We start from the raw sequence: 27,596 nt of genomic DNA, 5'->3' as shown, positions 1-27,596 counted from the left end.
CAGCCCAGAGCCTGACGACGTGCGAGGTGTGCGGCGCCTGCTTCGAGACGCGCAAGGGCCTGTCCAGCCACGCTCGCTCCCACCTGCGCCAGCTCGGCGTGGCCGAGTCCGAGAGCAGCGGCGCCCCCATCGACCTCCTCTACGAGCTCATGAAGCACAAACCCAACAGTGGTGCTCCCGGCGTCCCCCTGCTCACCAAAAAACCCCCCAAAGACGCATCCGCCGCCCGCCCGCCGCTGCTGCCGCTGGCCGAGCGCCCTCCCGACGCTCCCCTCAACAAAGCCATTAAATCCCCGCCCGGCTTCGCCAAAACCCTCACCCGCCCGGCTTCTCCCGGCCTCAAGAAGGTGCCGGCGGCTCTTTCGGGGTCCCCGTCGCCTAAAAACTCCGAGGAGAAAAGCTCCAAGCTGTCGTTGAGCCCTTTACAGAGCTCCCCAAAGGCGCAGTGGCCGCAGGACGAGGAAGGACCCCTCAATTTAAGTGAGTTGCTGTGCTTTTTGCTATTTGCCCTTCGGCGGTTTCTCGCGGCGTTCGGTAACAGGGGGAACACGCGCCGCCCCATCGCGTTTCACTGATTTTCCACCCCCCTGAGCCCTTCGTGTCTCTTCCCTCTGCACCAAAACGGTGGGTTTGGCCGGTCCCCGACGCCGTCCCCACCGCGTCCCTTGTTGTCCCCAAGCTCCATCGGTGGCTTATTGTGTGACCACCAGGGGTTTTCTGCCCCCGCGAGGGTTTTGGAGCCATCAGGCGGTGAAATCGCCGCTGCTTCAATCTTCCCAAGCTGGAAAACACCGGGGTGGTAAAAACGGTGCCGATTCTCCACCGGAGAAGGGAGACGCTGCATTCGGCCCCGGGGCGTCCTTGCGGCTCCTTAAATGCTGGGAGCAGGGGCAAGAAAACACTTTGTGCTCATCTCGGAGCTGCTGCCGCGATTAATCGTCGTTAAGCTGCCTGCTAATGAAGCTGTAGGAGCAGATGAGCGGCCGGTGGATCCCAAACTGCAGCATGAGAAGCTGGCTGGTGCATCCCAAACGGCGGCGTGAGGAACCAGCCGACAGGGCCCAAAGCGCAGCTGAAGGATCTGGCCAATGGATCCCGAACTGTGGGTCAAAGATCTGGCCGACAGATCCCAAATCACGGCATGAGGGTCTGGCCAATGGATCCCAAACTGCGGCTCAAGGATCTGGCCGACAGATCCCAAACCGCGGCTCAAGGATCTGGCCAATGGATCCCAAACCGCGACATGAGGAACCGGCCGACAGATCCCAAACCGCGGCTCAAGGATCTGACTGACAGATTCCAAACCGCGGCTCAAGGATCTGGCCGACAGATCCCAAACCACGGCATGAGGATCTGGCCAATAGATCCCAAACCGCGACTCGAGGATCTGACCGACAGATCCCAAACCGCGGCACGAGGATCTGGCCAATAGATCCCAAACCGCGGCACAAGGATCTGGCCAGTAGATCCCAAACCGCGGCATGAGGATCTGGCCAATAGATCCCAAACCACGGCACGAGAATCTGGCCAACAGATCCCAAACCACGGCTCAAGGATCTGACCAACAGATCCCAAACCGCAGCTCAAGGATCTGGCCGACAGATCCCAAACCGCAGCTCAAGGATCTGACCGACAGATCCCAAACCGCAGCTCAAAGATCCGACCGACAGATCCCAAACCACGGCTCAAGGATCTGACTGACAGATCCCAAACCGCAGCTCAAGGATCTGGCCGACAGATCCCAAACCACAGCACGAGGATCTGGCCAATAGATCCCAAACCACGGCACGAGGATCTGACCGTGGGGTTTTCCAGTTCCCAGTGGGGTCGTGCCTCAGTTTCCCCTTCCCACCCAGTGCCGCTGGTTCAGGTTGCGCCTTGTTTTTGGTGTCCCGTGTCGTCTTCCTCCTCCTCCTCTTCCCCATCCGCGCGTCCAGCGACCGGCTCCGGCCGCGTCCGTCTGTCCGACCGCCGCCGATGTCTCTGTTCTCCCCCTCTCTCCGCAGCCTCGGGGTCGGAGCCGGTGCGCGACATCCGCTGCGAGTTCTGCGGCGAATACTTCGAGAACCGCAAAGGTTTGTCGAGCCACGCGCGCTCCCACCTGCGCCAGATGGGGGTGACCGAGTGGTACGTCAACGGCTCCCCCATCGACACCCTGCGCGAGATCCTCAAACGCCGCACCCAGCACAACCCCCCCGCTCCCAAATCCATGGCCAAGACCCTCCTGGGACCTTTGGAACCGCGCGGCGCCGGCGACATTCACATCCCCGCCCTCGGCAAGAAGGTCCAGCCACCCGGCAGCCCCGTGGGGGCTTCTCCTACCTCGTCCCCACCTCCCACCGCCCGCAAGATGTTTCCAGGCCTTTCTCCTCCCTCCTTGCAGAAGAAACTCAAACAAGATCAGCTGCGGATGGAAATCAAGCGGGAGATGCTGGCGGGAGGACTGCACGGGGAGCTGCACCCCTCGGACCCCGCCTGGGCCCCCCGGGACGACATGTCGCCCCTCAACCTCTGTGAGTCGCTGGGTGGCGCTGGATGGGGACACGGGGGGCTGAGGAAGCCACATCATCTTCTATGGGTCGTGGTTTTGCACCGGGATGGGGACACGGGGGGCTGGGGGAGCTGCATTGGCATCCGTGGGTCATGATTTTGCACTGGGATGGGGTCATGGGGGTCTTGGGGAGCCACATCATCATCTGTGGGTCGTGGTTTTGCACTGGGATGGGGTCATGGGGGTCTTGGGGAGCCACATCATCATCTGTGGGTCGTGGTTTTGCACTGGGATGGGGACATGGGGGTCTGGGGGGACCTGTGTTGGCTTCCATGGGTCATGGTTTGTACCACAGTGGGAACACGGGGGTCTTGGGGAGCCACATTATCGTCTGTGGGTCGTGGTTTTGCACTGGGATGGGGACATGGGGGTCTGAGGGGGCTGTGTTGGATTCCATGGGTCGTGGTTTTGCACCGGGATGGGGACACAGGGCTCTGGGAGAGCCACGTCACCTTCCATTGGTCATGGTTTGCACCAGGATGGGGACACGGGGTCTTGGGGAGCCACATCATCATCTGTGGGTCGTGGTTTCGCGCTGGGATGGGGTCACGGGGGGCTGGGGGAGCTGCATTGGCATCCATGGGTCATGGTTTTGCACCGGGATGGGGTCACGGGGGTCTGAGGGGGCTGTGTTGGATTCCATGGGTCGTGGTTTTGCACCGGGATGGGGTCATGGGGGTCTGGGGGAGCCACATCATCATCTGTGGGTCGTGGTTTTGCACCAGGATGGGGACACGGGGGTCTTGGGGAGCCACATCATCATCTGTGGGTCGTGGTTTTGCACCAGGATGGGGACACGGGGGGCTGGGGGAGATGCATCGGCATCCGTGGGTCGTGGTTTTGCACCGTGGTGGGGATACGGGGGTCTGAGAGGGCCACATCATCATCTGTGGGTCGTGGTTTTGCACCAGGATGGGGACACGAGGGGCTGGAGGAGCCACATCGTCTTCTATGGGTCGTGGTTTTGCACTGGGATGGGGACATGGGGGTCTGAGGGGACTGTGTTGGATTCCATGGGTCGTGGTTTTGCACCGGGGTGGAGAAACAGGGGTCTGGGGGAGCCACATCATCTTCTATGGTTCGTGGTTTTGCACCAGGATGGGGACACGGGGGGCTGGGGGAGCCACATCATCATCTGTGGGTCGTGGTTTTGCACCGGGATGGGGACACGGGGGGCTGGGGGAGCCACATCGTCTTCTATGGGTCATGGTTTTGCACCAGGATGGGGACACGGGGGGCTGGGGTAGCCGCATTGTCTTCTGTGGGTCGTGGTTTTGCACTGGGATGGGGACATGGGGGTCTGAGGGGACTGTGTTGGATTCCATGGGTCGTGGTTTGCACCGGGATGGGGACACGGGGGTCTGGGGGAGCTGTGTTTGCTTCCATTGGTCATGGTTTGCACCGGGATGGGGACATGGGGGTCTTGGGGAGCCACATCATCATCTGTGGGTCGTGGTTTCACACCGGGATGGGGACACGGGATCTGAGGGAGCCATGTCGTCTTCTATGGGTCATGGTTTTGCACCGGGATGGGACACGAGGGTCTGGGGGAGCCGCATTGTCTTCTATGGATCGTGGTTTTGCACTGGGATGGGGACATGGAGGTCTGAGGGGGCTGTGTTGGATTCCATGGGTCGTGATTTTGCACTAGGATGGAGACACGGGGACTTGGGTGAACTGCATTGTCATCTGTGGGTCGTGATTTTGCACTGGGATGGGGTCACGGGGGGCTGGGGGAGCCACATCATCATCTGTGGGTCGTGGTTTTGCACTGGGATGGGGACATGGGGGGCTGGGGAGACCTGTGTTGGCTTCCATGGGTCATGGTTTGCACCACGATGGGGACATGGGGGTCTTGGGGACCCACATCATCATCCGTGGGTCATGGTTTTGCACCAGGATGGGGACACGGGGGCTTGGGTGAACTGCATTGTCATCTGTGGGTCGTGGTTTTGCACTGGGATGGGGTCACGGGGTTCTTGGGGAGCCACATCATCATCTGTGGGTCGTGGTTTTGCACCGGGATGGGGACACAGAGGCTGGGGAAGCCACATCGTCTTCTATGGGTCATGGTTTTGCACCAGGATGGGGACACAGGGATCTAGGGGAGCCACATCATCTTCTATGGGTCGTGGTTTTGCACCGGGATGGGGACACGGGGGGCTGGGGGAGCTGCATCGGCATCCGTGGGTCGTGGTTTTGCACCGGGATGGGGACATAGGGGTCTGGGGGAGCTGTGTTGGCTTCCATGGGTCATGGTTTGTACCACAGTGGGAACACGGGGGTCTTGGGGAGCCACATTATCGTCTGTGGGTCGTGGTTTTGCACCAGAATGGGGACACGGGGGGCTGGAGGAGCCACATCGTCTTCTATGGGTCGTGGTTTTGCACTGGGATGGGGACATGGGGGGCTGGGGGAGCTGCATCGGCATCCGTGGGTCGTGGTTTTGCACTGGGATGGGGACATGGGGGGCTGGGGGGACCTATGTTGGCTTCCATGGGTCATGGTTTGCACCACAATGGGGACACGGGGGTCTGGGGGAGCCGCGTTGTCTTCTATGGGTCGTGATTTTGCACTGGGATGGGGACACGGGGGTCTTGGGGACCTATGTTGGCTTCCATGGGTCATGGTTTGTACCACAGTGGGAACATGGGGCTCTTGGGGAGCCACATCACCATCTGTGGGTCGTGGTTTTGCACCGGGATGGGGACACGGGGGTTTGGGGGAGCTGCATTGGCTTCCATGGGTCGTGGTTTCGCACCACAACAGGCTCACGGGGGTCTTGCGGAGCCTCATCATCACCCATGGGTCGCGGTTTCGGGGGTTTTGAGCACCCAGGGGGGCGTCAAAGCCGCCGTTTCCTCCCCACAGCCTCCCGAGCCGACCCGGTGCGCGACATCCGCTGCGAGTTCTGCGGCGAATACTTCGAGAACCGCAAAGGTTTGTCGAGCCACGCGCGCTCCCACCTGCGCCAAATGGGGGTGACCGAGTGGTCGGTCAACGGCTCCCCCATCGACACCCTGCGCGAGATCCTCAAAAAGAAAACCAAACCGTGCGTTATCAAGAAAGAACCGCACCCCGCCGCCATCGAACCCCCGAAATCCATCGGGGACGACGGGTCGGAGCCCAAATCCCCCGGTAAACTCCTGCAGGGTCTCGGTTTACCCGCGTTAAGCGGGCGACCGGGCAAACCGGGTCCCGGCGCCGCATCGCTCGGCCGGGACATCACGTTGGTGCCGTTGAGCGCCAAAGCCACCGGTGGCTTCCTGACGCCGTTATCGGCCAAACGGCCGCTACCGGATGATCGGTTGGGACCTCCCGGCGACGTGAAGCACAAGACGTTCATCCAGAGCGAGCTGCCCTTCAAGGCCAAGGCCGCGCACGAGAAACACGCGCACACGTGTGAGTGGGGGACCGAACCGGGTCGGGGGGACGCGGTGTCGCCCCCTGTGCTGCGGCCAAGTGGAGATTTGGGGGTGTCATTTCCCCTTAAGCCAAATCTCATTGGTTTATTGGGTGGCTTCCCCAGTTCAGACCCCCCCAGGGAGCTGGAAAATGAGGAGGATTTCCACAATTTGTAGATTTTGGAGAATTTGGGGGGGGGTGGGATTAAATTGGGGTGGAAGGGTTAGATAGGGTTGATGGGTTTAATTGAGGTGGAGGGGTTAGATTGGGTGGGGGGTTTAATTGGGGTGGAGGGGTTAGATTGGGGTGAGGGGTTTAATTAGGGTGGGTAGATCAGGGTTGGGAGGGGTTTAGACCAGGCTGGGGGGCTTTAGACCAGGCCGGGGGGGGGTTATACCAGGCTGGGGGGCTTTAGACCAGGCTGGGGGGCTTTAGATTGGGGTGGGGGGGTTTAGACGGGGCTGGGGGGGTTTAGACCAAGGTGACGGTGTTTAGACCAGGGTGAGGAGGATTTAGACCAGGCTGGGGGGGCTTAGACAGGGGTGTGGGGGTTTAGATGGGGCTGGGGGGGTTTAGACCAAGGTGAGGGTGTTTAGACCAGGGTGAGGGGTGTTTAGACCAGGCTGGGGGGGCTTAGGCTAGGCTGGGGTGCTTTAGACCAGCCTGGGGGGGCTTAGACAGGGGTGTGGGGGTTTAGACCAGGGTGAGGGGGGTTTAGACCAGAGTGAGGGGAGTTTAGACAGGGGTGTGGGGGTTTAGACCAAGGTGAGGGTGTTTAGACCAGGGTGAGGGTGTTTAGACCAGGGTGAGGGTGTTTATACAGGGGTGTGGGGGTTTAGACCAAGGTGAGGGTGTTTAGACCAGGGTGAGGGTGTTTATACAGGGGTGTGGAGGTTTAGACCAGGGTGAGGGTGTTTAGACCAGGGTGAGGGGGGTTTAGACCAGGCTGGGGATCTTAGACCAAGCATGGGGGGGTTTAGACCAGGCTTGGGGGGGAAACGTCTCCCTGCTCACCCCCATGTATTTTGTGTCCCCCCACAGCCACCGAAGCCTGTTGCGAACTCTGCGGCCTCTACTTCGAGAACCGCAAAGCCCTGGCCAGCCACGCGCGGGCCCACCTGCGGCAATTCGGCGTCACCGAGTGGTGCGTCAACGGTTCCCCCATCGAGACGCTGAGCGAGTGGATCCGGCACCGCCCCCAAAAAGCCGGCGCTTACCGGAGTTACATCCAGGGGGGTCGACCCTTCACCAAGAAGTTCCGTAACTCGGCGCACGCCGGCGGCGCTCGCCGGGTGCCGTTGGGGCTCCAGGGCGGCGCCGTGGCGCTGCTGGGGAAGGGTTTGCCGGGAGATTTGGCGCACGGCGACGCCGCGAAGCTGCTGGACGGGGGGAGCGGCGCCGAGAGGCCCCTGGTCACGTCCCCCCTGTCGCTGGTGAAGCTGGAGGAGCATCAACGATCCAACATCAGTAGTGAGTTGGGGGGAAATAAAGCACCCCAGGCTGGTCTAAACCTCCCCAGGCTGGTCTAAACCCTCCCCAGGCTGGTCTAAAACCCCCCAGGCTGGTCTAAAACCCCCCAGCCTGGTCTAAACCCGCTCACCCTGGTCTAAAACCTCTCACCCTGGTCTAAAACCTCTCACCCTGGTCTAAAACCTCTCACCTTGGTCTACACCCCCTCACCTTGGTCTAAACCCCCTCACCCTGGTCTAAAACCTCTCACCCTGGTCTAAACCCCTCTCACCCTGGTCTAAACCCCCTCACTCTGGTCTAAACCCCCTCACTCTGGTCTAAACCCCCTCACCCTGGTCTAAAACCTCTCACCCTGCTCTAAAACCTCTCACCCTGGTCTAAACCCTCTCACCCTGGTCTAAACCCTCTCACCCTGGTCTAAACCCTCTCACCCTGGTCTAAACCCTCTCACCCTGGTCTAAACCCTCTCACCCTGGTCTAAAACCTCTCACCCTGGTCTAAAACTTCTCACCCTGGTCTAAACCCCCTCACTCTGGTCTAAACCCCCTCACCTTGGTCTAAACCCCCTCACCCTGGTCTAAAACCTCTCACCTTGGTCTAAACCCCCTCACCCTGGTCTAAACCCCCTCACCCTGGTCTAAACCCCCTCACCCTGGTCTAAACCCCCTCACCCTGGTCTAAACCCCCTGACCCTGGTCTAAACCACCCCCAGCCTGGTCTAACACCCCCCCAGCCCTGTCTAAACCCCCTCATCCTCGTCTAAACACCCTCACCCTGGTCTAAACCCCCCTAGCCCCATCTAAACCCCCACACCCCTGTCTAAGCCCCCCCAGCCTGGTCTAAAGCCCCCAAGCCCGGTCTAAACCCCCTCACCCTGGTCTAAACTCCCCCAACCTGGTCTAACCACCCTCCCAGCCTGATCTAAACCCCCCCACCCTGATCTCCCCCCCGCCCTAATCTAAACCCCCCACTCCAATGTAAACCCCCTCACCCTAGTTAAACCCCCCATTCCAATCTAATCCCACCACCCTAATCTAACCCTTCACCCCAATTAGACCCCCCACTCCAATTAGACCCCCCACCCCAATTAAACCCCCCACCCATCTAACTCCCCCGCCCAATCTAACCCCCCCATTAGACCCCCCACCCCAATTAGACCCCCCCACCCCAATTAAACCCCCTACCCTAATCTAACCCCCCCAATCTAACCCCCCACCCCAATCTAACCCCCCCAATCTAATCCCCCCACCTCAATTAAACCCCCCACCCCAATTAAACACCCCCCCAATCTAATCCCCCCACCTCAATCTAACCCTTCCACCCCAATCTAATCCCCCCCACCCCAATCTAATCCCTCCACCCCAATCTACCCCCCCCCAATTAAACCCCCCACCCCAATCTAACCCCCCCAATCTAATCCCCCCACCCCAATTAAACCTCCCACCCCATTTAAACCCCCCACCCCAATCTAACCCCCCACCCCAATCTAACCCCCCACCCCAATCTAAACCCCTACCCCAATCTAACCCCCCACCCTAATCTAACCCCCCACCCTAATCTAACCCCCCACCCTAATCTAACCCCCCACCCCAATCAAACCTCCCACCCCAAACCCCCCCACCCCAATTAAACCCCCCACCCCAATCTAACCCCCCCAATCTAATCCCCCCCACCCTCAATCTCCACCACCACCAATCTAACCCCCCACCCCAATCTAACCCCCCACCCCAATCTAAACCCCTACCCCAATCTAACCCCCCACCCTAATCTAACCCCCCCAATCTAACCCCTCACCCCAATCAAACCTCCCACCCCAAACCCCTCACCCCAATTAAACCCCCCACCCCAATCTAACCCCCCCAATCTAATCCCCCCACCTCAATCTAACCCCACCACCACCAATCTAATCCCCCCACCCCAATCTAATCCCCCCACCCCAATCTAATCCCCCCACCCCAATCTAACCCCCCACCCCAATCTAACCCCCCACCCCAATTAAACCGCCTCAATCTAACCCCCCACCCTAATCTAACCCCCCTAATCTAACCCCCACACCCTCATCTCACCCCCCCACCCCCATCTCACCCCCCACCCCCATCTCACCCCCCACCCCAATCTAACCCCCCCACCCCAATCTAACCCCCCACCCCAATCTAATCCCCCCAATCTAATCCCCCCAATCTAATCCCCCCAATCTAATCCCTCCACCCCAATTAAACCCCCCACCCCAATCTAATCCCCCACCCCAATGAAACCCCATACCCCAATCTACCCCCCCCCCAATCTAATCCCCCCACCCCAATCTAACCCCCCACTGCAAATAACCCTCCAGCCCCAATCTAACCCCCCCTACCCCAATCTAACCCCCTCCCCCCACAACGAACCCCCACCCCCCCATCTAACCCCTCCACCTCCCCCCGCAGAGTTCGAGCGGCGCCAGCCCCGTTCCCTGGACCCCCCCCTGCGCCGCGACAAGGACGGCGCCGAATTCCCCCCCAAGCTGGAGGAGCCGCGGCGGCCGCCCCCTCCCCGCGTGCGCCCCGTGCCCTCCCTGGTCCCGCGGCCCCCCCAGACCTCCCTGGTCAAGTTCGTGGGGAACATCTACACCCTCAAGTGCAGGTAGGGAACAACACCCATCCAAAATCACCCATTTCCCCCCCCCATTTCACACCCCCCTCACGGTTCAAACCGCGGCCGTCCCGGCGCTGAAACCCCTTTATCCGCAGGTTCTGCGAGATGGAATTCCAGGGCCCCTTGTCCATCCAGGAGCAGTGGGTCCGGCACCTCCAGCACCACATCCTCGAGATGAATTTTGCCAAAACGGATCCGTTGCTTGGGGGGGGCGAAGCTCCCCCGGCCCCCGAGCCGCCGCCTCCCCTCGCCGAGGCTCAGTAACGGCGCCGCCGAAACCCCCTTTCTCGCGTTTGGGGGGGAAAACGGGGCTGAAATCGCTGCGTTTCGCCCCCTTTTTACCCCAAATTTGGCTATGGGGGGGGGGGGGTAACCCCAGCACTACACGGATCCCACCGGGGATCGCTCCTCGCACCCCGTTTTTGGAACCCAAAGAACAAACGGTGTCGCCTTCACCGGCGGCGAGGGGGGCGAAACCGCCGGGGAAAACTCTGTGGATTTTGTATATGACCCTTAGATTAATGTATATTCGATTTTTCGGTTGGTTTTTATTTTTTCTCCATAGGCGACGATGGGATTTAGTGTCGCGTAGGTGTCGGAATCGCTTGGTTCCGGGGCTTGCATGTTGCCCAAAATCCCCTTTTCCCACACCGAAAGAGCCGCCGGTTTGCCGGCGCTTTGCCACCGCGGCAAAACCAATGGCAACGGATTCAGCGTTTCATCCCCCGCGGCCGGTTCGCCTCGAATTGCGCCGGAGACGGTGAAAGAGCAACGGGGGGATGGGGAAATTTCCGGGAAATTCATGGGAAATTTCCAGGAAATTTCCGGGAAGCTCCTGGGAAATTTCCGGGAAATTCATGGGAAATTCGTGGGAAATTTCCGGGAAATTAATGGGAAATTTCCAGGATATTTTCGGGAAATTAATGGGAAATTCCTGGGAAATTTCCAGGAAATTCGTGGGAAGGTCTTAGAAAATTTCTAGAAAATTCCTAAAAAATTTCTGGGAAATTTCCAGGAAATTCCTAGAAAATTCCTGGGAAATTCACAGGAAGTTCTTGGGAAGTTCCTGGCAAATTCCTGGAAAATTTCTAGAAGATTCCTGGGAAAATTCCTAAAAGATTTATGGAAAATTTCCAGGAAATTCCTGGGAAAAATGCCTAAAAAATTTTGGGGAAATTTCCAGGAAATTTCTGGGAAAATACCTAAAAAAATTTTGGGGAAATTTCCAGGAAATTTCTGGGAAAATGCCTAAAAAAAATTGGGGAAATTCCCAGGAAATTTCCAGAAAAATTCTTGGGAAATTCCTAGATAATTCCTGGGAAATTTCCAGAAAAATTCCCCAGATATTTCCAGAATATTCCTAGAAAATTTGGGGGAAATTCACAGAAAATTCCTAGAAAAATTCCCCCCAAAATCCTGGGAAGTTTCCAGAAAATTCCCCAAAAAAATCCTGTGAAATTTCTGGGAAATTCCTGGGAAATTCCCGGGAAATTATCAGAAGAATTCCTGGGAAAATTCTGGAAAAATTGCCATGAAATTCCTGGGAAGTTTCCAGAATATTCCTAGAAAATTTCTGGGAAATTCACAGGAAATTCCTGGGAAATTTCCAGAAAATTCCCCCCAAAATTCCTGTGAAATTCCAGAAAATTCCTGGGAAATTCCTGGGAAATTCCTGGGAAATTATGACACAAAAATCCTGGGAAAATTCTGGAAAAAAATCCCAAGAAATTCCTGGGAAATTTCCAGAACATTCCCAGAAAATTTTGGGGAAATTCACAGAAAATTCCTAGAAAAATTCCCCCAAAATTCCTGGGAAATTTCCGGAAAATTCCCCCAAAATTCCTGTGAAATTTCCGGAAAATTCCTAGAAAATTTCTGGGAAATTCCGGGGAAATTATGAGACAAAATTCCTGGGAAAATTCCCTGGAAATTTCCAGATTATTCCTAGAAAATTCCAGGGAAATTTCTAGAAAAATTCGGGGGAAATTTCTACAAAGTTTCTGGGAACTTCCCGGAAACTTCCTGGAAACTTCCTGGAAACTTCCCGGAAACTTCCCGCAAGTTTCACGTCCTTCTCTCTTTATTTCCCGTTTCTCCTCGTCTAGTTCCATAGACTCGACTTTTTTAAGCTCTAGATTTGTGTAGAAATGAGGAACGTTCGTTCACTTTGCTTTGGAAAACTCCCACAATTCCACATTTCCGAAGGAATTTTAATGGTTCGTATTTTTGGGTTTATTTTTTTCCCCTTTTTTTTTTTAAATTTCCGATTATTTTTGGGGCACATTCTGGTGATTCTTGTACCCGGGAATATGGGACGATGGATTAAATTCTTCTGGAAATGACACGGGGGGAGTCTCTGGTACCCGAGATGGGGGGACGGGGACGTCCCCGCAGGGGTGGGGACACAGTTTTGGGGACCATTTGGGTGGTTTTAGGTGAAGTTTAAAGGAACAGGGGGTGGGTTGTGACCTTGACCTTGGAAATGGGGACACTGGGGTCATAATGTGGCCTTGACGCTGGCAATGGGGACACAGGGGTCACAATGTGACCTTGACCCTGGAAATGGGGACACCAGGGTCACAATGTGGCCCTGTCCTCCAATAAGGGGACACTGGGGTCAGGATGTGACCTTGACCCTGGAAATGGGGACACTGGGGTCAGGATGTGACCTTGACCCTGGAAATGGGGACACTGGGGTCACAATGGGATTGTGTCCTAAAATATGGGGACGCTGGGGTCAGGATGTGACCTTGACCTTGGAAATGGGGACATTGGGGTCACAATGTGGCCCTGTCCTCCAATAAGGGGACACTGGGGTCGGGATGTGACCTTAACCCTGGAAATGGGGACACTGGGGTCACAATGTGACCTTGACCCTGGACATGGGGACATCAGGGTCACAATGGGGTTGTGTCCTAAAATATGGGGACACTGGGATCAGGATGTGACCTTGACCCTGGAAATGGGGACACGGGGGTCAGGATGTGGCCTTGACCCTGGAAATGGGGACATGGGGGTCAGGATGTGGCCTTGACCCTGGAATTGGGGACATTGGGGTCAGGATGTGGCCCTGTCCTCCAATAAGGGGACACTGGGGCCAGGATGTGACCTTGACCCCTGGAAATGGGGACACTGGGATCACAATGAGGGTGTGTCCTCAAATAAGGGGACACTGGGGTCAGGATGTGACCTTGACCCTGGAAATGGGGACACCGGGGTCACAATGTGGCCCTGTCCTCCCATAAGGGGACACTGGGGTCAGGATGTGGCCTTGACCTTGGAAATGGGGACACTGGGGTCAGGATGTGACCTTGACCCTGGAAATGGGGACACTGGGGTCACAATGTGACCTTGACTCTGGAAATGGGGACATCGGGGTCACAATGGGTTTATGTCCTCAAATAAGGGGACACTGGGGTCAGGATGTGGCCTTGACCTTGGAAATGGGGACACTGGGGTCAGGATGTGACCTTGACCCTGGAAATGGGGACACCGGGGTCACAATGTGGACCTGTCCTCCCATAAGGGGACACTGGGGTCAGGATGTGGCCTTGACCCCTGGAAATGGGGACACTGGGGTCAGGATGTGGCCAGATCTCATGGACATGGGGACCCACATGTGGCTCCATGTCCTGGGATATGGGGACATGGGGGCGACATGACCCTGTTCTCACCTATGGGGACACCGGGGTCAGGGCGAGGCCACGCCCACTATGGCCACAACCACGGGGGGTGTGTCCCTTTAAATGGTGCCGCGCAGGTCCCCGGCGGGGCGGGGCTTCCTCAGCCTCAGCCAATAGCAGGAGGCGCCGCGGCGCGGGGAGGCGGGTGTGCAGTCCCATTGGCGCTCCCAGGGGCAGCCCGCCCCTCCGCTGGCCAATCACAGATCAGAGCGGTGGCGCTCACGGCCCCTCGCGAGCTTTACCAATCAGCGCTCGCCATTGAGCGAGCAACCCCCGGCGCTCTGATTGACATCCCCATTCACCAATCACCGCGGGCGCCGCCCCGTGGCACGCCAGGGAGGCGGCGAGCGTCATCCAATGAGACCCACGCATCACGCGGGGAGGCTGGACCAACAGCGGCGGGGCGCGGAGCCGCTGACCAATGAGAGCTGAGGAGGCGGAGCGGCGCGGCCAATGGGGCGGGGAGGCGGGGCCCGCGCGCCGCCGTTACCGTGTCGCGCAGGAGGAGGCGGCGGCCGCCGGCGGCGCCGCCATCATGAGTTACTCAGGTGAGGGGCGGCGGCGCCGCAAGATGGCGGCGGGGGCGGCCCCGCGGGGCACCGGGGGGGTGTCTGTGAGGCGGGGGGATCCCGCACCCCGCGGGGGGCGGCGGGCGCTGCCGCTTCCCGCTGCCCGCAGGGCCTGAGGCGCCTCCTGCCCCGTCCCCGCGGAGTCCCCGGTGCCCCCCCCCCCCCCCCCACGCTGTTTCTGACAGGAAAATTACTCAAAATTACGCTTTTACCCCTCATTCCTGTGGCGAATTCCTCGGCCGTTCTTCTCCTCGCCCGGTTTAGCGGCGCTTTCACCTTTTCCTCCCGTTAATCTTGAGGTTTTTACCCCTTTGGCTCCTCACCTGTGGAGCGAAGCGATTTCCCGCTTTATTCACCATCATTCCTTTGATTCTGTGAGGAAAAACTTCCAATTCAAAGGGAAATCACCATAAGAACCCTCAAGGTGTTGCTGTTTCCCACATGGCTTGAGGCGCTTTGCATACAAACCCTGGTTAACGAGGCTGGAATTAATTAACACGGCAAATTAATTGGGGAAACTAAGGGTTTCTCGCCCGGACAAAGCGCGGAGACATTTTACCCCAAAGCATCAATCCCCATATAAATAATGAAATTAAAATACCTCAAATTGCCCCTAATCTTGCTTATTTTAGGGCTTCATTCCGCGCGAGATCCCGAATGTTTCACCCAAATTTCAGCGCTGAAAATGGTTCCCAGCTTAAAATTAAACCTGGTTTTGTGTAAGACAAGTGAATAGTGGTGACGTTAAAGTCCCGTTTTTGGCCATTTGCTGTAAAATTAATGGATTCTTGGGAGCGCCGCTAAGTTTGGAAGCTTCAAAACGACCGTTTCTTCATTAGCGAGCGCCCCCGCTAACGAGAAACTCATTTCTAATTGCTCTGTGCTCTTTTTTAGGTTATGGAGACTGGAACTCTGGGACAAATAGAGGCAAGTATGGTAAAACCATGAGGAAATCGTTGGTAAATTGGTTTGTTACCTTCTAGGAGGGAACTAAACGCTGTGGTTGTGATTTATGGGACTTAAGCATCAATTCCATTCAAGCTTTATGAGGTTTATTAGCGGCTTAAATAGAAATTTGAGCGGGGTTTTTAATTATAACGCCCCGCGGCGTTTCCTTGGGGTAATAAACAATTAGCAAAGGTGGATCTAAAGCAAAGCGTTGAGTTGTTGCCGTCCTTGCAGGTTATGAGGGTTATGGTTACGGCTATGGCTACGGTCAGGACAACTCGGGGAGTTACGGCTACGGCGTCGCCGCCTCCAATTCATGGGAAATGGGCAATTCGGACGTGGACGTGAACCCCGAGGGCTCCGGCGGCGCCGAAATGGGGAAGATGAACCAGCGCTTGGATATGGTGCCGCACATGGACGCCGACGCCATGCCCGGCGGCCACTATGGCGACAGGTGGGTGCTAACGACCTCGTTAAGCTCATTAAGCATCATTGGGTTGTTCCTTGTCTCTTTGTGCCTTTTCCAGCGTCACGAGGCGGCTCCGTCGTCCTCCTAAAATAGGATTTAATGCTTCATTTTCATCAATATCTTGCAAAAATAGATGTAAATATAGGGCGGGCGGCTTTTCCGGTGGTCGCGGAATTGCGGGTTCTTAAGGAAAACCATAATTATGATTAATGAATTTATGATTAATGAATTTATGATTAATGAAATTATGATTATGAATGTTCTCACGGCTTGTTTCTGTCCTAGAGCGGTTCTAAGCAAAACAAGGCGCTATTTCATACTTAATCTCAGCTTAAGTCACAATATCATATTTAAGCTTGATGAACGGGTTGATCACAGCGAGAGTCTTGTAGCCAATCACCCACCTCCCCGCTGATGGTTATTAACGCTTAAATACTAATCAATGGGATTATTTCGCCGTCTATTTCAAATTTATGAATGTACGCTGTAGATTTTGAGCCAGGACTTGGTATTTTTACCAAGTGGTCGCTTCTTAATGCTTAAAATGAGTAAAAGATTTTTCCCCTGACATTGGAGCGGGGAAAACATCATTTTCCCCCCAATTCCTCCCTCTGTGCGCTCGATGTGACGATGGGGACTCATTTGGCCTCGCGATCTTCTCTTGAGCATCAGGTCACTCGAAGCGCCCAAATTATGCTACAAAATGTTTTAATATCGTCGATATTAAAAAATCTTTCGCTGCTTTATTTCCAGGGGGTGGTCAGTAGGTCAGAGAGGTTCTCTTGCCCCTCTGCTCTGCCCTTTAGTTCAGATGCTATCAGGATATACTTGGGGAACATATATATATATACATATACATAATATATACAGCCATAGCACCGTGAGAACGCCCCATCTCGTCTGATCTGGGAAGCTAAGCAGGGTCGGGCCCGGTCAGTGCTTGGATGGGAGACCAATGGTACCTGGGGTGGATTAGAAGGGGGGTGGTCGGTAGGTCAGAGAGGTTCTCCTGGCCCTCTGCTCTGCCCTTGAAAAAAGGGTTTAGTTCAGATATTATCAGGATATACTTGGGGAACATATATATGTACATATATATAATACATACAGCCATAGCACCCTTGAGAACGCCCCATCTCTTCTGATCAGGGAAGCTAAGCAGGGTCGGGCCCGGTCAGTGCTTGGATGGGAGACCAATGGTATCTGGGGTGGATTTGAAGGGGGTGGTCAGTAGGTCAGAGAGGTTCTCCTGCCCCTCTGCTCTGCCCTTGATAAAAGGGTTTAGTTCAGATACTATCAGGATATACTTAGGGAACATATATATACATATATATATATATATATATATATATATATATAATATATACAGCCACAGCACCCCCTCCTCTGCCACCAGAACGAAAACCTTTGAGCTCCACCAGCAGCAAAACATGTCCCTATTGAAAAATAACCCTAAAACCCCCATTTTGGCCACTTTTTACTCACCGGCGACATCCGCCCTTCGCGTCTCTTGCAGATACGACACATACGACCCCTACGACTCCAGATCTCCCATGAACGACCGCAACATGTACCGCTCCGGCTACGACTACGACTACACCGAATCGGAACACGACAACGACAACGCCTACGAGGGGCCCTACGATAACTTCTACGGGAACCGTCGCGAGCAGTATCAGAACCGATACAACCGGGACAACTTTGCTCAACGGGGGCAGAACTGGGGTCGGGACGGTCGGAACAACCGCTCCGGCTCGTCCCCATACGGCGGGCGCGCGGGGGGACAGTGGGACGAGCCCCCACCGTCCGTTGCTTCTCGAGGCTTCGGTTCCAACCGCCTCCCGTCCCTTTTCTCCCATAACATCATCCCCGAGCTCAACATGTTCCAAGGCATGCGGGGATTTTCGGGAAACATGCGGTACGGGGGAGGGATGATGAAACAACGCATGAGGAGAAACTGGAGGATGTGGGACTCGGATTTTAGGGTGAGTATTTGCACCGTGTCGTTATTTCCCGACAGACGGGCTCCAAAATACACCCCGGGGAAGCGAAAAGCTTTATAGCGGGTTTTCTGTGCTTGGTTGCGGAGCAACATTGATACAGGATTGTGTCCCCACCTCGGAGCCGAGAAAACACCTATTTCCCCCCAATTCCTCTCTCCGTGCGCTTGTTGTGATGATGGAGCCTCGTTAGACGGGGCTTTTGGTACAGGAGATGTTTTAACCCTCAAAATGTTGAAGGAAGGAGAATCTTACGGCCCTTTTGGGTTTAATTCCTTATATTCTGGGGTAGGCTGTGGTGGGTTATATCCATCCCGCTCAAACTTAACGCGCGAAGCTTCGCTCGCTAAAAACCACTAAAATAAGACGTTTTTATCGCGGATTAATCCCACAAGGATTCACTTCTCAACCTCCCTCTCCTCCCAGAGAAAGAAAATGAGGAAAGACCCCACGGCGAAGAAACGGAAGCAAACGAACAGCTCGGATGAGCCCGACAGCAAAGCGGCCAAGACAGATTGTTCCGACAACTCCGATTCGGACAACGGTGAGTCTTGATTTTAGGCGGCGTCGCGGGTTTAAGGTGCCGGTTGAGCCGGTTCTTTCTAGCAATGCCACGTTTCTTTCAGACGAGGGAACGGAAGGTGAATCGGGGGAAAGAGAAGACAGAGAAGGTTCCAGAGGGGTGAGTAACTCTTGGAAAGTGCTTTATTGAGGTGAAAAGGCGCAATGAGGGTGGATTCCCCACCTTATTCCCAAAGGGATTCGGCTGAGTTTGGGGTGAGGATGGGAAGATAAAGCTCCTTTAAGGGAAGCGTCGGGAGCTTCTCAATGAAGAGTAAAATACCCGTTTAATTAAAAACCCTCTTAATGGGTTTAACTTTAACCTCCCCCCATTGTGTTCGCAGGAGGGGGAGGATGAAGAAGGGAGAGATTTGGAGAAAGGTGAGTTGGGAGCTCTGATTTCCAATTAAATCCCGGTCTAATTAGCGCCTTGGAGTCTTTGTTTTGGCCCTTCTGGTCTTGTTGATCTGAGTTAAACCTTCTTGGTGATGAGAAATGCAGCCGCATAGAAAACCAGCTTTTCTGTCCCCAAAATCAACGCTGGAAACTCAGCCGAGTGTTATTGCGACGTCAGGGCGATGTTAATCAAACCTGTAATTAATGAACTATTCAAACCTTATCAAACCACTAGAAGGGAAGAGTAATTACAATCAAGAGCTGAGAAGTCACACTAGAGTCTGTGGTTCCCCTCCGCTCGCCAAAACTGTCCCAGCGTGGCTTTTTTAGGGGGAAAAAAGGTAATTTGGGGTGGGCGATGCTGTGGTTTGTGTGTTGGCCTCGGCTCGTTAGGGGAATGGTCGTTAACGAGCTGTTTTCCCAGGTGCGCTGACCATCCAGGAGGAGATCAGCCAGATCAAGCGCAAACTGCAGGCGGGTCGGAAAACCCAGGACAGGCAGAAGAAGAGACACCGGGACCGCATGGTGGAGAGGTGGGCGCTCCGCACCGCCGAGGCTTGCTTGGACTGCTTCCTTTGGCTTTTAATCTGCTTGCCCCCCCCCTTGCTCCGCCCCCCTTGCTCCGCCCCCCTTGCTCCGCCCCCCTTGCTCCGCCCCCCTTGCTCCGCCCCCCCCTTGCTCCGCCCCCCCTTGCTCCGCGCCCCCCTTGCTCCGCGCCCCCCCCCTTGCTCCAACCTTGCTCCCCGCCTTGCACCTCCTCTCTTGCCCCCCCCTTTCTAGCCCCCCCCCTTTCTAGCCCCCCCTTTCTAGCCCCCCCTTTCTAGCCCCCCCTTTCTAGCCCCCCCTTTCTAGCCCCCCCCTTTCTAGCCCCCCCCCCCCTTTCTAGCCCCCCCCCCTTTCTAGCCCCCCCCTTTCTAGCCCCCCCTTTCTAGCCCCCCCCCTTTCTAGCCCCCCCTTTCTAGCCCCCCCTTTCTAGCCCCCCCCCTTTCTAGCCCCCCCCCCTTTCTAGCCCCCCCCCCCTTTCTAGCCCCCCCTTCTTGCCCCCCCCTTTCTTGCCCCTCCCCCCTTTCTTGCCCCTCGCCTCTTTCTTGCCCCTCCCCTCTTTCTTGCCCCTCCCCCCTTTCTTGCCCCTCCCCCCTTTCTTGCCCCTCCCCCCCTTTCTTGCCCCTCCCCCCCTTCTTGCCCCTCCCCCCCTTCTTGCCCCCCCTTCCCCACCTTCCCCCCTTCCCCCCCTTTCTTGCCCCTCCCCCCTTTCTTGCCCCCCCCTTTCTTGCCCCCCCCTTTCTTGCCCTCCCCCCTTTCTTGCCCTCCCCCCTTTCTTGCCCTCCCCCCTTTCTTGCCCCTCCCCCCCTTCTTGCCCCCCCTTCCCCGCCTTCCCCCCCTTCCCCCCCCTCTCTTGCCCCCCCCTTGCCCCCCCTCCTCTCTTGCCCCCCCCTCCTCTCTTGCCCACCCCCCCCCTTGCCCCTCCTCCTCTCTTGCCCACCCCCTCCTCTCTTGCCCCCTTCCTCTCTTGCCCCCTCGCCCCCTCCTTTGCACCCCCCTTTGCCCCCCTGCCCCCCCCTTGCCCACCCCCCTTCTCTCTCGCCCCCTCTCCTTCCTTCCCCCCTTCCTTTTTCTTTAGTACATCCCATCGCTATCCAAAGGCTTGGAAACCTCATTAATGGAATCACTTCATTATCTCGCCCCTTGACGTCTCTCTCCCTCGGCCTCTCTCGCCAGGATCCAGTTCGTGTGCTCGCTCTGCAAGTACCGAACCTTCTACGACGACGAGATGAACAACCACCTGGAGAGCAAATTCCACAAGGAGCATTTCAAGTTCGTGGGCACCAAATTACCCCAACAAACGGCCGATTTCCTCCAGGTGAGCGTCTCCACCCCCTCCGCTTCCAATCGGGGGTCGTTTAATTACTATTAATCACAGTATCACAGTATGTTTGGGATTGGAAGGGACCTCAAAAGCTCATCCAGTGCAATCCCCCCATGGAGCAGGAGCGCCCAGGTGAGGTCGCACAGGAACATGTCCAGGTGGGTTGGAATGTCTGCAGAGAAGGAGACTCCACACCCCCTGGGTACCCCGTTCCAGGCTCCGTCACCCTCACTGAGAAGATGTTTCTTCTCATATTTAAGTGGAACCTCTTGTGTTCCAGCTTGATCCCATTCCCCCTTGTCCTATCACTGTTTCCCACCCAGAAGAGCCTGGCTCCATCCTCGTGGCACTCACCCTTTAGATATTGATAAACATTAATAAGGTCACCCCTCAGGCTCCTCTTCTCCAAACTAAAGAGCCCCAGCTCCCTCATTCTTTCTTCATAAGGGAGATGCTCCACTCCCTTCATCATCTTCATTGCCCTACGCTGGACCCTCTCCAGCAGTTCCCTGTCCTGCTGGAACTGAGGGGCCACAACTGGACACACTATTCCAGATGTGGCCTCACCAGGGTGGAATAGAGGGGCAGGAGAACCTCTCTGACCCACTGACCACCCCCTTCTAACCCACCCCAGGTCCCATGGGCTTCCTGGCCACAAGGGCCCAGTGCTGGCTCAGCCCACAGCACCCGCTATTCCCAGCTGGTCTCCCATCCAAGCACTGACCGGGCCCGACCCTGCTTAGCTTCCCACATCAGACGGGATGGGGTGTTCTCAGGGTGCTGTGACTGTATATATTATATGTGTATATATATGTGTTCCCCAAGTATATCCTGATAGTATCTGAACTAAAGGGCAGAGTAGAGGGGCAGGAGAACCTCTCTGACTCACTGACCACCCCCTTCTAACCCACCCCAGGTCCCATTGGTCTCCCATCTAAGCACTGACCGGGCCTGACCCTGCTTAGCTTCCCAGATCAGCCGAGATGGGGTGTTCTCAGGGTGCTATGGCTGTATATATTATATAGATATGTATATATATGTGTTCCCCAACTATATCCTGATAATATCTGAACTAAAAGGCAGAGTAGAGGGGCAGGAGAACCTCTCTGACTCACTGACCACCCCCTTCTAATCCCCCCCAGGTCCCAGCTGGTCTCCCATCCAAGCACTGACCGGGCCCGACCCTGCTTAGCTTCCCACATCAGATGAGATCGGGCGTTCTCAGGGTGCTATGGCTGTATATATTATATATATATATGTTCCCCAAGTATAACCTGATAGTATCTGAACTAAAGGGCAGAGCAGAGGGGCAGGAGAACCTCTCTGACCTACTGACCACCCCCTTCTAATCCCCCCCAGGTCCCATTGGCTTCCTGGCCACAAGGGCCCAGTGCTGGCTCATGGTCACCCTGCTGTCCCCAGGACCCCCAGGTCCCTTTCCCCTACACGTCTCTCTAATATATAATTTCCCAACCTATACTGGACCCTAGGGCTGTTCCTGCCCAGATCAAGACTCTACACTTTCCCTTGTTAAATTTCATCAGGCTTTGGTGAAGCCAAAGTAGACCACATTCATATCATAATTAATTTGGAGACACCCTGAAGCTCCCAAACTGCTCCTCTGAGTAACCTCATTGCAAAACGCTCCAAAAAGCGGAATATACTCGAGCTAAAGCGTCGGAGCCGCTGCTTTGGGTGACCGGGAAATGTTGTGTCGTCCAGGAATACGTCGCCAATAAAACGCGCAAAACCGAGGAGCGGCGTCAAGCGATCGACGACATCAACGCGGTGATCCAGCAGATCTACAGGGACCAGGATCTCACGCAAGGTCAGAGTTCTGTGCCGGATCGGCCGCCGCGGGAGTTCCATTAATAGGGAGCTCGTGGTGGCCAAACTGGGAGCTTGTGGTGGCCAAAAACTAGCACTCGTGGTGGCCAAACCAGGAGGTTGTGGTGGCCAAAAAACAGCACTTGCAGTGCCCAAACTGGGAGCTCGTGGTGGCCAAACACCAGAGCTCGTGGTGGCCAAACTGGGAGCTCGTGGTGGCCAAAAGCCAGCACTTGCAGTGCCCAAGCCACAAGGTCGTGGTGGCCAAAACCCAGAACTCATGGTGGCCAAATAGGAGCTCGTGGTGGCCAAAAGCCAGTGCTCATGGTGGCCAAACCAGGAGCACATGGTGGCCAAAGAACAGAGCTTGTGGTGGCCAAAACCAGCACTTGTGGTGTCCTAACCAGGAGCTTGTGGTGGCCAAAACCCAGAGCTCATGGTGGCCAAATGGGAGCTTGTGGTAGCCAAAAGCCAGTGCTCATAGTGGCCAAACCAGGAGCACATGGTGGCCGAAGACCAGAGCTTGTGGTGGCCAAACAACAGCACTTGTGGTGGCCAAAAACCAGCACTTGTAGTGTCTAAACTGGGAGCTTGTGGTGGCCAAATGGGAGCTTGTGGTGGCCAAAACCCAGAGCTCGTGGTGGCCAAAAGCCAGTGCTCATGGTGGCCAAATGGGAGCTTGTGGTGGCCAAAAACCAGCACTTGCGGTGGCCAAATGGGAGCTTGTGGTAGCCAAAAGCCAGTGCTCATGGTGGCCAAACCAGGAGCACATGGTGGCCAAAAAACAGAGCTCATGGTGGCCAAAAGCCAGTGCTCATGGTGGCCAAACCAGGAGCACATGGTGGCCAAATGGGAGCTTGTGGTGGCCAAAAACCAGCACTCGCGGTGGCCAAACCAGGAGCTCGTGGTGGCCAAAACCCAGTGCTCATGGTGGCCAAACCAGGAGCACATGGTGGCCAAACAGAGCTTGTGGTGGCCAAAACCAGCACTTGTGGTGGCCAAACCAGGAGCTCGTGGTGGCCAAAGCCCAGAGCTCATGGTGGCCAAATGGGAGCTTGTGGTAGCCAAAAGCCAGTGCTCATGGTGGCCAAACCAGGAGCTTGTGGTAGCCAAAACCACACGTAGAATTGATGCTGGGCCGAGGTGCATCGCTCGGATTGTTTTGTGGCGCGTGACGCCGGTTTGGTTTGCAGACGTGGGCATGGAGCATTTCATCAAGAAGGTGGAGGCCGCTCACTGCGCCGCCTGCGACCTCTTCATCCCCATGCAGTTCGGCCTCATCCAGAAACACCTCAAGTCGCTCGACCACAACCACAACCGCCGGGTGAGCCGGAGCCCCAATTTGGGGCGGGTTTGGTTAATTTGCTTCTTGAAACCACTGGGGGCTTTTCACCATCCTCTTCGGTGCTTCTTTCTGGTTTGCGGTTCATTTTGATGGTCTTATATCCCCCAAAACCTCAATCTGCCCTTAATTGGGTGGTTTTACGTCCCCTTTGCGACGCCGTTGATCGAGGCGTTCGCAGGATTAAACCCCCTCCCGCAAATCCTCCCAACACAAGACCTTGTTTCAAGCTTTTCTCACCTAAACGTATCATCACCCACTGAGCTGTGACTAATTAACGGCCTTGCGTTAATTGAGGGCGCAGTCTAAGTGCGTTTTGTGCTTTTCTCCGCGGTCCAGGCCATGATGGAGCAGTCCAAGCGCTCGTCGCTCGTGGTGGCGAGGAGCATCCTCAACAACAAGCTCATCAGTAAGAAACTGGAGCGGTACCTAAAGGTGGGTGTCCAGCCGCAGCTCAATTTTGAGGCGATTCGGGGTGTTTTGAGAACATATCGGATTTCCGATCACTGCTTATTGAGTCTGCGGTGTGGGTGACTTATTCATCATCTCCTGAGCGACTAGGATGAGCTTAAACTTGGGCCTAAGAGCTGACTATTGCACATGGTCTGCCTTGGCTTGAGTAAGGCGTTGGACACAGCACCCTCAGCGCAACTCAGGGAGCACGGGCTAGATGAGCGGGTGGGGATTAGAAGGGGGTGGTCGGTAGGTCAGAGAGGTTCTCCTGCCCCTCTACCCTGCCCTTTAGTTCAGATACTATCAGGATATAGTTGGAGAACATATATATATATACACATATATAATAATATATACAGCCATAGCACCCTGAGAACGCCCCATCCCATCTGATATGGGAAGCTAAGCAGGGTCGGGCCCGGTCAGTGCTTGGATGGGAGACCAATGGTATCTGGGGTGGGTTAAAAGTGGGTGGTCAGTGAGTCAGAGAGGTTCTCCTGCCCCTCTACTCTGCCTTTTAGTTCAGATATTATCAGGATAGAGTTGGGGAACACATATATATACATATATATATAATATATACAGCCACAGCACCCTGAGAACGCCCCATCTCGTCTGATCTGGGAAGCTAAGCAGGGTCGGGCCTGGTCAGTGCTTGGATGGGAGACCAGCTGGGAATAGCGGGTGCTGTGGGCTGAGCCAGCACTGGGCCCTTGTGGCCAGGAAGCCAATGGGACCTGGGAGGGATTAGAAGGGGGTGGTTGGTAGGTCAGAGAGGTTCTCCTGCCCCTCTGCTCTGCCCTGGGGAGGCCACATCTGGAATATTGTGTCACATCTGGAATAGTGTCTCCAGTTGTGGCCCCTCGGTTCAAGTCTGCGGCAGCAGACGAACGTTTGTCTTCTGGTTTTAGGGTGAGAATCCATTCACGGACGACCCGGAGGAAAAGGAGGAGCACGAGGAAGGAGATGGAGGAACCAGCGGAAACGTGGAGGAAGGAACAGCGGAAGGAGGGGATGAAAACAAGGATGAGGAGGAAAACCCGGAGGAGGAAAATCCCGAGGAGGAAAACCCGGAGGAGGAAAACCCCGAGGAGGAAAATCCCAAAGAGGAAAACCCAGAGGCGGAAAATCCGGGTGATGAAACTAAAGATCCCGACAAATCGGAAGATACAGATCCCGAGAAATCGGAAGCGGAAGGAGCCGAAAACGAAGGGGAGCGAGAAGAGCCGGCAACAGAGACACAAACGGAAGCACCAACGCAACGGGGGGAAGACGCGGAGCAGCCGGATTCGGCGCCGGCCGAGGAAGAGGATGAGGAGGAAGGTGAGGAAGCCGCCGCAGCGCCTGACGCCGACGCCAAGTAGCAAAGACCCGTTGTTTCCTTTCGAAACCATAACTATCTGTGAATTTCATAGCACACGTTCCGAGTTCTCATTCTAAACACATTTAGGCAGTTGAAGCCTTTACTGTAAAGTGGTTTCTTTTGAAAAATAGATGAATTTTGTCTCTTTTTGTTACCAAATCTTCATTTTCGTAGCTCGGTTTAGTGCGGTCTCTTTTTTAGATGGCTTTGTACTAGATTTTCCTTTCGAGCATGTGTGCGAATCTGTACGACTTCATCCAACCGACGGAACTTATTGCCCTTTAAATTGACATATTTTCTATATTTAACAAAAATGTGGTTTGTCCCCTTCACTTGTCTGTCTGAAAACACCCCAAAAACACCCCAGATTCCATTCCGGGGGTTTAATTAAGTTCTGCGTAACATCCACGCGACCGTAACGTTCCCCCGGATGTTTTATTCTTCATTGAAACGCGGAGCGAAACTTAAACGGTGTCGACGTTGTGTTGTTTGTAAAATGTTTTCATTTGAAAGGTGGATGTTTGGTGAGTGGAGATAAAAAAGGACCTTCCTGAGGTCGCCTGTGATTCTGCCTTAATTTCCTGGTAAAGCTCGGGAGAGGTTCGACTTAGACCCGACCTACAAACCCGCGCTCTGGGTTGTTCCTTGGGTTGGGCTCAGCTTTATTGCAGCGCTGAGGATGGAGCTGTAAATGCTTCATTGAAGCTACCATTGGTTAATTATCAACTGGAGTATTGATTGTGCTGCCTGAAATGATTGAGGAATAGAGAAATCAGCGTTTAGGACGTGAAAATTGTTTGTATGAGCCAAGTTTTCCGCCAGCAAAATGTGATGAGCTCCAGAATATCGAACATTTTACCCATTTTGTGCTGGGATGGATGTGACGAGCTCCAGAATATTGAACATTTCACCCACTTTGTGCTGGTGATTAGTGCAACAAACTCCAGAATATTGACCATTTCACCTATTTTGTGCTGGGATGGATGTGACGAGCTCCAGAATATTGACCATTTCACCCACTTTGTGTCCAGGATGGATGTGACGAGCTCCAGAATATGGAACATTTCACCCATTTCATGTCCAGGATGGATGGGACCAACTCCAGAATATTGACCATTTCACCCATTTTGTGCCGGGATGGATGTGATGAACATCTCACCCACTTCTGCTGGGGATGGATGTGACGAGCTCCAGAATCTTGAACGTTTCACCCACTTTGTGCCGGTGATTAATGCAACAAACTCCAGAATATTGAACATTTCACCCATTTTGTGCTGGGATGGATGTGATGAGCTCCAGAATATTGACCATTTCACCCACTTTGTGTCCAGGATGGATGTGACGAGCTCCAGAAATGGTACAATTCACCTAATTTGTGCTGGTGATGAATGCAACAACCTCCAGAAAATCAACCATTTCACCCACTTTGTGCTGGGGATGGATGTGACGAGCTCCAGAATATTGAACATTTCACCCACTTTGTGCCGGTGATTAATGCAACAAACTCCAGAATATTGAACATTTCACCCATTTTGTGCTGGGATGGATGTGACGAGCTCCAGAAATTGTACAATTCACCCACTTTGTGCTGGTGATGAATGCAACAACCTCCAGAAAATCAACCGTTTCACCCATTTCGTGCTGGAAACGGACGCAACAACCTCCAGAAAATGAACCGTTTCACCCATTTCGTGCTGGAAACGGACGCAACAACCTCCAGAAAATGAACCGTTTCACCCATTTCGTGCTGGAAACGGACGCAACAACCTCCAGAACAGCAACCGTTTCACCCATTTCGTGCTGGAAACGGACGCAACAACCTCCAGAAAATGAACCATTTCACCCATTTCGTGCTGGAAACGGACGCAACAACCTCCAGGACATCAACCATTTCACCGCTCCGTGCCGGTAGGTGTATTCCCCATGCAACACCCAACCGGTCACCGCGACGTCACCCCCTCGCCTCCCTACACCGTGACCCCATCTCCTGTGAACAACGTGTCCAACCCATCCTGGAGGATTCTTTCCAGACATAATTAATACCCTGAGGCACTAAAAAGCTCG

General features: G+C 55.1%; 2 protein-coding genes across 3 annotated transcripts in view; both read left to right on the top strand.

The window, feature by feature from the left end:
• WIZ (WIZ zinc finger) overlaps positions 1 to 12,393 on the top strand; it is a 57,874-nt gene extending 45,481 nt beyond the window's left edge. Inside the window, 7 exon segments of the mRNA XM_080361377.1 lie at positions 4 to 480; positions 2,007 to 2,284; positions 2,384 to 2,513; positions 5,423 to 5,953; positions 6,998 to 7,426; positions 9,850 to 10,045; positions 10,153 to 12,393. Coding sequence (XP_080217503.1) covers positions 4 to 480; positions 2,007 to 2,284; positions 2,384 to 2,513; positions 5,423 to 5,953; positions 6,998 to 7,426; positions 9,850 to 10,045; positions 10,153 to 10,321 — 2,210 coding nt within the window. The 3' untranslated portion in view covers positions 10,322 to 12,393.
• Positions 12,394 to 14,242: 1,849 nt separating this feature from the next.
• On the top strand, positions 14,243 to 26,655 carry AKAP8L (A-kinase anchoring protein 8 like). 2 transcript variants are annotated; one of them, XM_080361379.1, is made up of 14 exons: positions 14,243 to 14,288; positions 15,204 to 15,236; positions 15,492 to 15,711; positions 17,240 to 17,708; positions 18,150 to 18,267; positions 18,350 to 18,405; positions 18,629 to 18,665; positions 19,105 to 19,213; positions 20,400 to 20,541; positions 22,270 to 22,375; positions 23,568 to 23,698; positions 24,056 to 24,151; positions 25,081 to 25,492; positions 26,564 to 26,655. In XM_080361379.1, exons 1-14 carry the CDS (start codon positions 14,276 to 14,278, stop codon positions 26,572 to 26,574), a joined length of 1,953 nt encoding a protein of 650 aa, XP_080217505.1. In that variant the 5' UTR covers positions 14,243 to 14,275; the 3' UTR covers positions 26,575 to 26,655. The 2 variants fall into 2 exon arrangements, with proteins under 2 accessions (XP_080217505.1, XP_080217504.1); XM_080361378.1 differs by lacking the exon at positions 26,564 to 26,655 and having other exon boundaries at positions 25,081 to 26,098.
• Positions 26,656 to 27,596: the final 941 nt, after the last annotated feature.

This window comes from Nesoenas mayeri, assembly GCF_963082525.1.
Source record: "Nesoenas mayeri genome assembly, chromosome: 31".
NCBI lineage: Eukaryota > Metazoa > Chordata > Aves > Columbiformes > Columbidae > Nesoenas > Nesoenas mayeri.
This window is presented reverse-complemented; position numbering and strand designations above follow the sequence as displayed.

Excerpts from the sequence above, each read along its gene's own strand:
- AKAP8L (XM_080361378.1), top strand. Across the intron at positions 18,268-18,349 it reads CAACTCCGATTCGGACAACG|ACGAGGGAACGGAAGGTGAA; the intron begins GTGAGTCTTGAT and ends CGTTTCTTTCAG. Across the intron at positions 22,376-23,567 it reads GGACCAGGATCTCACGCAAG|ACGTGGGCATGGAGCATTTC; the intron begins GTCAGAGTTCTG and ends TTTGGTTTGCAG.